Source organism: Phyllobates terribilis, unplaced genomic scaffold (genome assembly GCF_046119375.1).
Source record: "Phyllobates terribilis strain yellow unplaced genomic scaffold, ASM4611937v1 Scaffold_11__3_contigs__length_659146591, whole genome shotgun sequence".
Lineage (NCBI taxonomy): Eukaryota > Metazoa > Chordata > Amphibia > Anura > Dendrobatidae > Phyllobates > Phyllobates terribilis.
In genome coordinates, this window is record NW_027362771.1 from 373,219,741 (window position 1) to 373,234,343 (window position 14,603).

The 14,603-nt window shown below is 41.5% G+C and overlaps 1 protein-coding gene across 11 annotated transcripts in view; it reads right to left on the minus strand.

The window, feature by feature from the left end:
• Nucleotides 1-14,603, minus strand: part of TJP1 (tight junction protein 1) — a 486,079-nt gene that overhangs the window by 39,040 nt on the left and 432,436 nt on the right. For all 11 annotated transcript variants that reach the window (XM_073652935.1, XM_073652936.1, XM_073652933.1 and 8 more), the window contains 5 exons: nt 7,813-7,915; nt 7,187-7,466; nt 5,590-5,693; nt 2,675-2,843; nt 294-438 (listed from right to left, as the gene is read on the minus strand). In XM_073652935.1, coding sequence (XP_073509036.1) covers nt 294-438; nt 2,675-2,843; nt 5,590-5,693; nt 7,187-7,466; nt 7,813-7,915 — 801 coding nt within the window. The remainder of the gene's footprint in view (nt 1-293; nt 439-2,674; nt 2,844-5,589; nt 5,694-7,186; nt 7,467-7,812; nt 7,916-14,603) is intronic.

Consider the following 14,603-nt stretch of genomic DNA (forward strand, 5'->3'; position numbering starts at 1 on the left):
AACCAAGATCTGCGGCTAACACTGCATAAAGTATATTACCAACTACAGTCCTCATCATAAACCAGCGGGTTTAAAAAGGGTTGCTCTCTTTTGCTTTGGGAGATGACTGGTGGTGGTAATGTCCCAATACCTGCCACTCACCTCACAATGGGAATGAAATCAACCCTCCATTATCTACAAAATTCACTTTTGTATTATTATCCTTTGCTAGTGAAGGGTGAAAAAAGTGTGCATATTAAAAGTCACTCCCCTCTATGAAACAAGAATTGGAGATAAAGTAGTGAAACCATCACCTGCTGTTGCTGTGCTGTTGTGGAGAATGTCTGGAATGGTCTGAAGGCTCCGATCTCTGATCAGGAGACCGTGAACGGCTACGGCGCGGTCGGTCATGTGAACGGTTGGAATGATCTGATGTCAGCGACTGAATTTCTGAAATGTCTGTTCAACAAAACAAGATTCTTTTTAAATTAAAAAGGAGCAAAATTTACTTCAAATTCTTTGAACATTGTCCAAATACTACAAAACAATGTATTTAGAAAGATCATCATTTGAAATCTGATCGTTGAAATCAAACATATTCATAAGTGTGACCAGAACTGGTATCTTCATTGACAGACTGCAGAAGTGACATCACAACTACAGCGGATGTGACCAATCACTGGACTCCGCAGTAATGCCGATGAATACAGCTGCTAAGCCCATCAACTCTCTGCAGCAATCATGTGTGCTGTAATAGTGATGTCATCACTGCAGCTTGTCAAAAAAGCAAGCAGCGGCGGAGGGGGGTTTGCTGGACCAGCAGGTACCATCGGCATGGTAGTAGACAGCACATGATCTAGTGTAGACTGGGCAACCAGCGGCTGTGTGATTCCTTTCTCCCGTTGTGCAAAGACATAAATCACTCAACTCATCAAGGCCGTCATGCCAGAATTCTGTCCGAAAAGCTGTAAAATTTTGGTGCAACTTGGAGCCTAAATTTTGAGACCGACGTTTTCATGCCAGTTTCTCCAAACTCTACCAAAATGGGCAGAGCTGGGGCGGGACGGGGTGCGACCTGACATTCCTTAAGCCAGAAATCTCACTCCAGTCAGGGTACTTGTCAGAGGTTCCAGATTCACAAAGAGTTGTGCACCTCTTCATGAATCAGTAGCGCCTGACTCCAGCACACCCCCTCAAGGCTGGTCTTGATGAATTGGGCCCTAAGTGTTTATTATAGTACCATCACCAACATGTGTACAATTAGAGAATTGTACAATGCACGTCAGAAGCGGGTGTATCGAGCGGGCTCGCGGGTTGAGCCCACCCCATACTTGGCAGGCAATGACCGTGTGTTACAGCCAGAACCCACATCTAACAACTGCGCATGGTGCAAAGTGCCGTCGGCGATTGTTAACCTTGTAAATGCCACTGTCAAACCTGCTAAATGCTGCACTGGCTCTACTGGGGATCCTTGTGGCAAATTTGCGCTGGCTTCACTCTCCACGCTTTTGGACAAATCACATACATCTGGAGGAAGTGAAAGCCATTATCACTCACTTCCTCCAAATGTATGTGGTACGTCCGAAGACGGGGAGAAAAGCCAGCGCTGATTGGCTCTCCTGGATCCATGCGGCCACTGATGACACCGCTAGAATGGCGCCGGCACCAGAGGTGAGTATAAACGTTATTATTTTACTGGGGGCAAACATAGAAATTGAGAAGTGTTTTGTCCAAGTAGTGGACAAACCCTTTAAAGAAGTCGGCCACTTAATTTTGCCAATGTAGCTTTCCGCACAAACTGACCAACACTTCTGTGCATTATACGGCTGCTGGAGGAGCATGTGACCAGACCTGTCCATTAGCTCCTCCATTGGCTGCTTTCTCATGTGAGGTTTTCTATAGGAGCTGATGGACAGGTCCAGTCACATGTTCCTCCACCAGCAGCCAATGTATGGACAGAGATGCTGCTGCTGCATTAACAAGAAAAAGTGGCCGACCCAGTGGCGAAAAGTAGTAACAGTCAGCTGTATGAACCTGCAAGAAAGAGCGGAGGTTACATGAGAGGGAGCTGGAAAAGGCAGAAGATAGTGGTGTAATTATTTTTATGCTCATATTATACATACGTTAGTAAATAGCCATCAGAGGGGGCAATATATATATATTCTATAAAAAAAAGCTGAAATGGTATGCTACACAGCCCTCTATGCCCACACTGCTTTAGTATCTAATTACATTACAGTCATAGTGTCTCGCACATGGCTTGGCCTCCTCTATGCTTTGTACATCCCCATATACACAGAGGATGCTGCAAAGGGAATCATCAGCTTCCTCATATAGCGAGCTGGAGATACTGCGACTACACATACGTACTCCGCAGTTTTCCGACAATATAAAGGGACTGCATTTGTGAGGCTACTTCTCCACTACAAACCAGAAATAAACGACATCAAATACAATTTCATCCCTTATACTGTCCCAAGGACCAAATCTGAGACCCCCATAATGTGCTTGCTGGACCACCAATACAAGTGGAAGCAATGTTGACACAAAAGAATGCCAATGCCATGGTCTGAGCCAGAGCTTAAATATGGAGACCTACAATTATGTGTGAAGAATCCTTATAGCTACCAATGTACTGCAAGAGGTTAGAAACACAAAGAACAAGTAGTGCATTAGTAGCAGTTTTTCACCATACCGTCTCTCTCTGAAGCATTTGCAGAATGAAGGCTGTCATCTAGATCTGGAACATTCAGTAGAGTTGCTCGCTCATCCCTTTGAACAACCATTTTTAATTTACCCTTTGACCTTTCTATCAAAGTTTTTGCATCAGACAAAGACATGTTTTCGGTGACAGTGCCATTAATCTGCAAAACAACAATTGAGGGATTACTGTTCATTCATGCCTAGCGTAAATTATTTTCAAATAATTGAGTGACATATTCCAAGTTAACAAAGAGTTATTTGGTCTGTAAAAATCCTGCAAGCAAAGCACGACTGCTGTCTGACTTGCTGGCATCCGCTGCAGACGGCCTTTCAGAACATTATTTCTCAACTCTATTAGCTTAAATTGCTTTATTCAGAGTTGTACTGAAGCATCGCAAAGAGCCTTCACTTGTGATACGAATGCAGCACACATTAAGACCCCCCATCAACAATATGCAATGTTTTAATCTAAAAAGGGGTTGTCAGAGAATTAAAAAAGGCTATTTTATTAAAGATAAATAAAAAAAAAAAAAAGAAAAAAAAAAAATCGCAACTGTTCTAATAGATGGCATCGGTGGTCATATGGCATACTTACTGGCATTACCACTCAGGCAGTGAAAAACAGGTGACCGTCAAGGCTTGCACGTGGGAGCCACAGGGGATTGAAGAAGAGTACTGATTGTTTTATAGTTTTTCATTTTTAAGCACATTTACTTTCTTTCCCACTCTTGAAATTAATAATTTGTTCAAATTGGATAAATGCTTTTAAAAGGTTTTGCTACCCTTTCTGTTAATCTTCATCCCCAGGCACAGTTTGGTACATAAAGGAAAAAAACCGCCATCCACAGTTCCACCAGTGTGTGTTCCGCCATTGCTTGGGGTGTGGCGCGGCGCCAATGTCACTTTGAGAGCACGGCATCCATTGAGCCTGACCACCCCTATAACATTACATTTCTTATGAATACGGAAGGGTACACTTTTAAGAGAAATGTGATGAGAAATTATATTATGGTCTCATAGTTCAGGCCACTAAAACGTGTATGAGATTTACAAAGGAAAAAGTGTCTCAAAGGCAAAGAATAAAAAAAGTGTCTACACGACTTAGATAGCTGTTGGCCTAATGCCAAGCTGTCCTCAATAAGCAGAAGGGATTAGGCCGCCATCAAACAGCACCTTAAGGAAGCCACCACGCTCAATGGATTACCATTTTATCAATCCATGAGCCAAAAATTGGACATCGTGTCAACATGACTGCATTTTGGGACATAATATGCAACATCGCATACTCCCAAAATAGTCTGCAAGCCATCAGCCAAAACACTACAGAATAGATAAGAAATCAAATTGTTCTATACTGTAGAGCGATATGCAGCACCACAAATCTTAGCCACTGATGAAGGCAGGACACCGAAGTCCCACCTCAGCAGTTTTATGTCCACATTCTTCATCCATGAGTAAGAGGACTCCAGGTTCCAGCAATAGAGAAATGTCCGCTCAGCTAGTGTTATTGATCACCAACCCCATGAACTGTTGATGAAGTGTCACTGCTGGGAGGAGAAGACAGGCACATCTGTGAAGCAAAGATTGCCAATAATCCAAAAGCACAATACAAGCAAAAAAAAGGGGGATTTGCAATTTAGCAGATGAAATCCCTGCATTATTTTAGACAGCACTATCTTCTTATATATGAATATCCAAATAGAAACTCAGCTATTAACGTTTTCTTACCATCAAGATAAGACGCAAAACTGTGAAATCAATATAAAGAAAAAGCAGATCACTGAAATAACACTGCTATTTGGGCTACAGCAAGTTAAAGGGAAACTGACAGCGGATACATGCTGCCCCATCCACGGGACGAGTGTATAAGACACTCGCTGTATGAATTCAGCCATATATGTGAGAGACTGCGAGGTGTAGTCAGCTTATATATTATATTCTAATACTCAATGACTGGACATGGCTAAAATGTAAAGAGTGAAAAAATGTTCAGAAAGAACACCGATGTCAACAACCCTGAAGGAGATATGCCAAATGGCCACTGCTGCCAGGAAGATGGGGTAACAAAGACAAACCACGGTAAGAAACAAAAACGAAAATGCATAAAAAGAAAAAAACAGGCTTTAAAGGCTATGTACAACATTGCACAATTAGTTTGTATTGTTAATTTGCTTCCTAAATGTAAAGTTAAGCAATGGTCTAATTAGTCTTCATTAATAAAAACACATTATTATTATTGATTCTATCATTTCCTTGCTGCAGTGTCTGTAGGTCCTTATCTAGCAATCAATCAGTGCCCCTGACAGTGCTGTCTCTGCTCTCCTGTCCCTTCTCTCAGTGTTGGAAACAGCAGGAGGAAGAGGGATATATACTGATCTAGTGGAGAGAGGGGAAAGTATCTAAAGTTTTATGCAGAGCAGAGAAAGCAGGCTACAGACAAAAAGGAATGCACATGGAGAGAAAAGAAGTACAGTGTTAGAGCTGAACTGATACACGAAAGCAAGTGAAGAGCGCAGCACTCTGGATACACGCATCCAGCCTACATTACTGAGAGAGGCACTCCCATAAGAGAAGACTCTGAAACTTGGAGGTTGCAATCTGTGTTTCAGGTGATGTGAAAATGAAAGACTGGATGAAGACTGATACTTTGTGTAATTCTATTAATTATAGAATAACATGTAAAAATCTTTTTCCCCCCATGTCACAGGTGCCCATAGCCTTCCAGAACATGTGGCTGTAAAAAGCATCTCACTGGATTTGATCATATATGTAACAAAATATAAAATATGCCTTATAGGTACCAAAGAAGAGGGATCTTCACAAATGTGAACTCAACATTTAAATATTAATCAAATACAACAAGGACATAAACTAAATATTTGAAAACTTGCTAGTGATGAAAAGTACCTTAAGCACAACGTCACCTTCCTGAATATTTCCATCTCTCGCTGCCAGGCTATCTTGAGAGATTTCTTTTACAAAAATGTGGCTGGCTAATCTCAGACCATATTCTGGAAGACAATTACAGGAGGTTGCAATTACAATGAGCACATCAGCAGATGAAAAAATACCAAGTATCAGTTAAATAGCAGAGAGCAACAAAATTCAATTTACATATAATGTTTTGTATTGATTTTCTTTCATTTTGCACAAGATGTCAATCTGCATGTTTGTATGTCTGGCCAATACAGAATACTTTGAAAGGGAATCTGTCATCAGGTTTTTGCCACCTAGTCAGAGCAGTATAATGTAGAGAATGAAACCCTGATTCCAGTGATGTATCACTTACTGGGCCACCTGCTCTAGTTTTGAAGAGAAAAAAAAAATCATTGTTTTATCAGCAGGAGATCACTAGAGGACTAAAACATGCTTCCATGCAGTTCAACCACACCCCCACCACTGACTGACAGCTTTCTGCCTATGTACAGTATACACAGCTGCCAATCAGTGGTGTTTGGGGGTACACAAAGCACTGCATTAAGAGAACTGGAAGATCTACAGTAGAGAAAACCGTGATTTTATCTAAACTACAGCAAAAGCAAATTAAGTCACATGGTTGGAATCAGGGTCTCTGCCCCTAAATCATGATGCTTTCATAACAAAACAAAAATATGGAGAGCGATTCCCTTTAATATAAATATCCTTCCAAACTGTTTTGTGGATGTCATTTCTACAGTCAGACATGGATAAAAAAAGAAAAAAAAAATTTTTTTAAACCATATAGTACATTCTTCTATTTAAATCATCACTCCAGCATTATTTTTTTTTTTTTTTTTTTTTTTTTTTTTAAATTTCAGCACTTGGTGGCATCACTAATTTATGTTCCCTGAACCCAGTAATGGTCTCATCAACAATCCCCTTCTGCTCTTTCCGATGCCGCTCTGGTCCCCAACCGCCATCTTGTAGCTGCTGCTCCTGACTGACCAGAAGTCAGAGGTAATGGTCACAAGCTCTCTGTGTAAGTCCATGGCCCCACTATCAGTATTTGGTCAGTATTTTTTCTCAGGAGCGGGGGCCAAAACCAGGTGAGGAACAATCAGAGAAAAGGTATAATAGAAACAAGTCACCAATTCTGTATTTATCACCCACTCCTGGATTTGGCTCCCACTCCTGAGAAAAAATACTGATTGAATACTGACCAAATACGGATAGTGGGGCCGTGGCCCAAGTCTAAGAGAAGCTCATTCTGGCTCTCATAGACTTACACTGAGAAGTGTCCTCCAGATGGCCAGGCAGACAGTAGAGCGATTCGGTAGGTCACAACTAGCAGAAGATGACAGGAGCGGCGCCGAGAACAGAAGACGACAGCGGATGGTGAGTATATTACTACAGACAGGAATCTTACATTAGTGATACCACTCAAGTGGTAAAATAAAAAATAAAATAAATAAAAAAAAGGCACTGGAGTGGTATTTTAATGCAGCACAACGTGAATTTACATGAGAAAAGCAAAAAAGCACCAACAGATGTAATGAATCTAGAAAGCACTACTGCATTTTCATACCTTCATTTTTTCTGGATTTCACCAAGGTCACTTTGGTAGGTTTTGGAGGTTGACTGGAAGCGATGGATCTTCTGTCGGATTTGGGCGACAAACTTCTTTCCCGGCTGGCACTTCTGTCTCTCACCCAGCTCTTCTCACTCCTCCTGCTGGCAGCAGCGCCACTGGGGGCATTTCTCTGGTCAGGCACATCATCCTCATAGCTGTCCTCCTCATTCTCAGATACAGGATCTGGATCAGAACGAGCCACTGGAAGCTGTACTTTTTTCTTCCGCCGTATAGTCTATATAAGTTAATGGAGGAAGAGCAAAAGTAGTGAACAAATTTAGTAGAAAATATACAATGCAAAACCCATTAGCTGCAAACTGAAAAACAGAAAATATTTAGCAGAACGTATGATGTACCTTCTTGCCAGAGCGAGTGCCAAGCTAGAAATATATCACTGACTTCTCTGCATATTAATCTGTGCAGAGTTCAACACAACTACAGCAATAAAACGCCAATCAATACACAGCAGAGTGGTTCCAAAAGAAAATGTAGGCACTTCTAGATGTCGCTACACAATGCCGCTAAGAAGCCTTCATGAATTTAATACATTAACCAAGATGTTATACATTAAGTGGACTTACAATTTTGGCATTTTTACCACTCTTTCTTAACTGCTGAACGGCAAAAGCGTGCTCAACATTATCCATGGAGACCCCATTGACCATTGCAACCCGGTCATTCTCCCTGTAAAGAGGAATACAATTAGTATTGATGTTTGTTCCCCAGAATCCTGCAGAAAAAAATAAATCATACATATATTTCTAGCAAACAGTGTTGGATGCCTCCAAGGATCCATTATACCAATTATATTCATGATATAACAATTTAGAGGTCATTTTATGATTACGGAATGCCATGGACCATTTTTCTGCAATATATAACATGGAAGATCTTCTATTCAGTCACAGCCCCTACTCGGATGTTCTGTACACTTCTCTGCCATCATGTTGTACAGCAAGCTTTGTTGCTGGCTGTACATTAAAATATTTATGCTTCTCAGAAGGACATACCTCCCAATCACTGTGCCGTCAGGGAAAGAAAAAGCCAGCAGACACATGAAATCATTCCCGGCATCTAACTGCAAGACTCACTGGGGCCGATTTACTAAAAGTCAGCCTAGACAGACATATAATGCACCCCCGCACAGGAACACGATAAGGCCACACACCATTATCTGACAAGCCACATCCACCTTGTCGAGATTGTAAAAAATAATATCTTATGCTACATAAAAAAATAAGGAGTGTGGCAACCCCCCCCCCCCCCCCCATCTTAAATTACACCAGAATCTTGCCGGTTTTAGCTTAGTAAATCATCTCCACTGTTTGCATCCAGCAGCTCGGTTAGCTACATGTCCCATAGTGATGTACCCAGGAATCACACAGTTGTGATCTGCCCATACCACCCCATAAGCGAAAAGTAGAAAGCCAGTATGAGATTCTAAGTGGGAGGCTGAAAAATAAAACAGAAGGGAAACCAGTACTTGGGAAGGTGACCGCGTGGCCACATCCAGGGTGCACTGTGCACCTACCTCTAGCATATTTGGCAAATGCAGAAATGGATTTGGACAGTAAACGTCCAAATTTCTATAAGGTGATGTGCTTGGGTTGAGCAGACTTTCTTTTTTACCTGCCATACCACCTTTAAAAGGATCTACATCTAACATCCAGTCTGGTTTAGGGACTTTTATTTAATGCACCAGTGAATACCGGCACTGCCAACTAGAAATATACCCAGTTCAGATGTCAGTCTCTTAGATATCAGATGGAGAAGATGGCTACCAGTAAGATGTGCAAGAGCGAACACTTCTGGGCTGGAATAAAATAAGCAATTTTTTAATTTTTTTTTTTAAGCTAAAAGTCAGTATTGGGTATATAAAATTAAGCAATTCATTATTATACTAGCGTGCAAGAATGTAAACAGCAGAAAAGCACATAACACATATAAAGGTAAAATCCGGAGATCTGAAAGAATGGGGCTCAGTTGATCAGTCAGCCATACATGCTGAGAAAGACTGAATAGAAAGACTACAGCAGGTTCTGCATTGCCTCTACTCTGCCTCAGAGGTGTTAATGCAGAGTTCATACATTTCAGCTACTTGTGCTAATGCAGTTAAAATAAAACAAGGTGTGAAGTGAATATGCATCAATTACACAATAACACTTTTCCTTCTGAGCCTTTTCTTACAGGTTTCCAACATTTTACTTTTCACCACAAAGGGAACCCTGCTCTAACATCTTCCCTGCAGAAGGCTTAGAGGAAGGGTTCTCTCCATGCGGTATAGAGGCAGTGACCACACAGCGGCAGCCTACACACCACAGGCTGATATTTAGTCATACTACATGGGGCCGACTAGTCAGAAACGCATCAAACCAGTCTTCTGAAATTATCACATCGGTAAGATATTTATAAGAAATTTACACCTAAAGAAAAGTAATGCAGAAATATCTGCTTGATCTAAAAAGAATATGGATTGTACATCATCTATTGCTTTTACCAGGTATCATCAACCTGTGGCTCATGGGCTTATGATGTGTGGCTCTCAGCTGTCTGCCTTAGTACCAGGTCTAGCAAACAGCTATGAAGAGCAGGTCTCCAGATGGTGGCCTTAGTGAGTAGCCCTCACAGAAGGGCAGATATGTATGCTCATATTCCGGCTTTGAGGTTGGAGAGACCAATTAAAGGGTATTGTCCAGGTTTTTCCACAAAAGTCTGCACTTACTCTAGGTGACTGAGAAAAACCAAAAACAAGCAAAAGTACCCAAATAACTGGAAGTAAATGGATAAATCGCACAGTGCAAAAATAATGATAAATAATAAAGGGTATTTAGTTAACATAATTTTGATCAAAATAATGTAAAAGCCATCCCACCACGTCACGGTAACCCTTATGGGACAGTCCTTAGAGTTAGGACTGCCCCATAAGGGTTACTGTGACGTGGTGGGATGGCTTTTACATTATTTTGATCAAAACTATGTTAACTAAATACCCTTTATTATTTATCATTATTTTTGCACTGTGCGATTTATCCATTTACTTCCAGTTATTTGGGTATTTTGCTTGTTTTTGGTTTTTCTCTGTCTAGTGGCCTTGTGTGAACATGCATTTACATTTTGCATGCACATCAATTTACGTTTCAGTTCAGACTCCCAGGTTTTTACTCTATGTGACTGCAGACTTGAATCGTCACAGCGTAGCGCTCAATACAAGTGAAACGAGTGAGGCCTCGCAGGTCTAGTCGGCATGTTGCCAGCATTGTGAATATCACGTACCTCATACCACATCTCCTGGCCGGGGGAAAGAAGCAAGAGAGAGGATACAGACATTAAAGCATGGGAACACATTCTTTTAGGTAAAACATGGTTTAAAAACAGGCAAAGAAATGTTTTGCTTCACTAAAAGAATCACCAACAATCCCATGCTGCCCCGTCTGTATTCTCTCTTTTGCTTCCTCCCCTGCCCAGGAGATGTGGTATGATCAGACCAGGTCTCTGTATGATGAGACACAGACATTACACAGTACACAGCAGAGGCACATTTATAAGATTCTCTCAGCACAGGAACATTTAAAAAAAAAAAAAATCCAAATGTGGAACTTATTTTTGTTCCAAGATCTATTCATTAAAAATGTACTTTGTTTATGGGAAAACCCCTTTAAATCTTGTGTAAACCTTCCCAGAAGGGGCACCAGCACAAAAGCAGACCTCCGCACCTTATTAACACCTATGGTATGTCTGGTCATAGGAGTTATTATTCTGAGAAGGCAGCAAAGCATATATGGCAGCATGTGTGTAAATGCCATCAGATATCTTCATTTGGGCATCATACAGGCCAACGGTGTGTCAACACCCAGAGTCTAATGATGAATCCATGAATATCAGTGCCAGCCTGACAAAGTCTTTGCAAGCTATCTGGTCCACGCAAGTCATACAGTACAACATTAAAGGGGTTTTCCCATGAAAAAAGTTAATTTTAAAATCAATAGATCTTGGAATAATAATAAGTTCCACAATTGGATGTATTTAAATAAAATGTTCCTGTGCTGAGATAATCTATAAATGTGCCCCTGCTGTATACTGTGTAATGGCTGTGTCTGACCATACAGGAACATGGTCTGATCATACCACATCTCCTGGGCAGGGGAGGAAGCAAAAGAGTATACAGACATTACATCATGGGATCACAGCGGATTCTTTTTTTGACGTAAAACATTGTTTAAAACAGGCAGTGAAATGTTTTACCTCACAAAAAGAAATCGGCTGTGATCCCCTGCTGTAATGTTTGTACAGTCTTGCTCCCTCACCTGCCCAGGAGATGCGGTACGATCAGACCATGTTCCTGCACGGTCAGACGCAGTCATCACACAGGGGAACATTTTATTAGATTCTCAGCACAGGAATATTTTATTTAAACCCATCCAATTGTGGAAGTTATTATTATTCCAAGATCTATTGATTAAAATTAACTTCTGTTCGTGGGAAAACCCCTTTAGGCTATGTTCACGATGCAGAAATTCTCAGGAATTTTTCCTGAGCGTTTCTGCATCTCCCCTGGCAGAAAAAAACGCATGCGGATTGTACATGCGGATTGTACATGCGTTTTTCCTGCCAGGGACATGCGGATGTGAAGCGTTCTTCACTTGCATTTCCGCATGCGAGTGTCAAGCGCTTTCCAAGCGATTTTAGCATCACTTGGAAAGTGCTTGACAACTCGGTCACACTATATAAATTCATGCAAACGTCATGGATTTATATAGTATGACCCGAGAGAGTTTCAAAAAATAAACCTACACTTACCTTCTGATGGCCCCTGCAGTCTTGCTGCACTCCTGTGCTGGCTGCCGGCAGATCGCGGTACGCTGTACTGAAGGACCTGCCGTCACATGACCTTGACGTCACCGCAGGTCCTTCAGTCCTGCGCGATCTGTAGGCAAGCACAGGGAAGGAGTCCGGGGGCCGTCGGAAGGTGAATATAATCTTTATTTTTTATTTTTTTTACAGCTTTTAGGGTACCTGGGTGTGGAGGAGAGTCTCCTGTCCTCCACACCCGGGTACCATCCGCACAATAGAACGCGGCAATTACCCAAGTACAGATGCAGTCTTGCGGAATTGGCGCGTTGTAATGCAAGTCAACGGCGGCGAAAACGTAGCACTTCCGCAAAATAATTGGTAGTGCTGCGTTTTTTTCCACAATGATAATCCGCAGCGGAAATTTCCGCAGCATGTGCACAGCACATGCGGATTATCATTGGGGGACATGGCAGGCCTTCTACCATGCGTTTTTTAAGCGTTTCTGCAACATTTTTGCCGCTGCGGAAACACTTAAAAAACACATTGTGGGCACACAGCCTTAAAGTATAAGGTCTTTAAAGTATAATGTCTTTAAAGTACGGATTGTGATATATGCTCTACCACACACCCAGGAGTCTTAAAGAGATTTTATATATTATATACTTTCCCTAGATCACTATGAAAGTGCATACACAAGTGATATCGGCAACTCATGGCTAAACGACAAATGCAGTAAGTATCGCCGACATATAGCGGACTTTGGCTGTCAGAGGAAGAGCATTGGTCTTTACCAAAGTACCCCCCTTCTGTGACATTCATATACCGTAGTAAAGGGTAGTTTTCACAAGACAACCCCTTTAACTGTACTGCATACAGATAAGAACAAGGTCATGTTACAAGCTACAGAAAACAATGTGTTAGAAATAAACTGTACAAGGGAAGAAACTGGAGATAACGGATGGGGCTAGGTACACAAAGTCATAACAGAGGACAGCTCCAAGCGACATAGTGAGGTAGAGCACTGGCACAGATGTTAATGAGACCGTGGGCTCTTATCACAGCAGGAACTTTAGGCATTCTGTATACATCCCAAAGAGACAATTTACTTGGGCTAATTGTTACAAATTACATCTTTCCAAGAGATTGTAATAAATCGGCCAGTGTATATAATGAAGATAGATTTATTTAATCACTTTGCCTGGATACTGATCTATAGTGCACCATAAAAGTTATTACCATATAACCTACAATTCTGTACCATTGTTGGGTCGCCATTAGTGATGAGCGAGGGTGTTCTGTTAACCCTTTCGGCGAGCATGCTTGGGTGTTTGCTGAGTATTTGCGGCGTGCTCGAATGTTACTGTTTGAGTCACTGTGTGCACATAATTTGCAACTGTTTGACAGCTTTAATACATGTGAGTAATGCCTAACAAATGTATTAAAGCTGTCAAACAGTTGCAAATCATACACAAACGGACTTAAACATAACATTCAAGCACACCAAAAATACTGGGTGAGCACCAGAGCATGCTCGCAAATCTCAAGTGACGAGCATGCTCGCTCATCACTGGTCGCTATCCCTCAAGAAGCAGTCTTTTTCTTTCCCCGGTATCAGACTAGGTACTTCTGCAAATGACCGTATTTTCGGTACGAGTGTGATCCAACAAAATATCTGATCACACTCAGACCAATGTTTCTTTATGGGGTTTTGCACATGCCCAATTTTTTTTTCTTAGACTGAGGCTGTCTGTGGCAGAATAAAAAACAAAACCCGCAGCATGCACAATGTAAATAATAATCTTTTTATTTATATAGCGCCAACATATTCCGCAGCGCTTTACAATTCAGACAATTTACAGACATTATGGGCACTGTCCCCATGGGGGCTCACAATCTACATTCCCTATCAGTAGGTCTTTGGAGGGTGGGAGGAAACCGGAGAGCCCGGAGGAAACCCACACAAACACGGGGAGAACATACAAACTCCTTGCAGATGTTTTCCTTGGTGGTATTTGAACTCAGGACCCCAGCACTGCAAGGCTGCAGTGCTAATCACTGAGCCACCGTGCTGCCCACTAAATAAATGGACAACCTTCAGATGACAATTCGGTTAGATTTTAAAAGGACTGACAGAATTGAGAAGATGGAGAAAAGCTCCCCCGCTTCCCTTCTTCCCAGAGCCATAACTTTTTATTTTGCCGTCAATACGGCCATGTGAGGGCTTATTTTTTGTGGGACAAGTTGTACTTTTGAACGACACCATTGGTTTTACCATATAGCGTGCAGGAAAATAATTCCAAGTGCGGTGAAATTGCAAAAAAAGTGCAATTCCACAGTTGTTCTTTGGGTTTATTTTTTTTACCACGTTCACTAAATGCTAAAACTGACCTGCCATTATTATTCTTCAGGTCATTAGGAGTTCGCAGATACCAAGCATGTATCAGTTCTTTTTTATTTAAGTGGTGAAAAAAAATCCAGTTTGTAAAAAAAAAAGTCACCATTTTCCGAGACCCGTAGCATCTCCATTTTTTGGGATCTGGGGTCAGGTGAGGGCTTATTTTTTGCGCGCCGAGGTGACTTT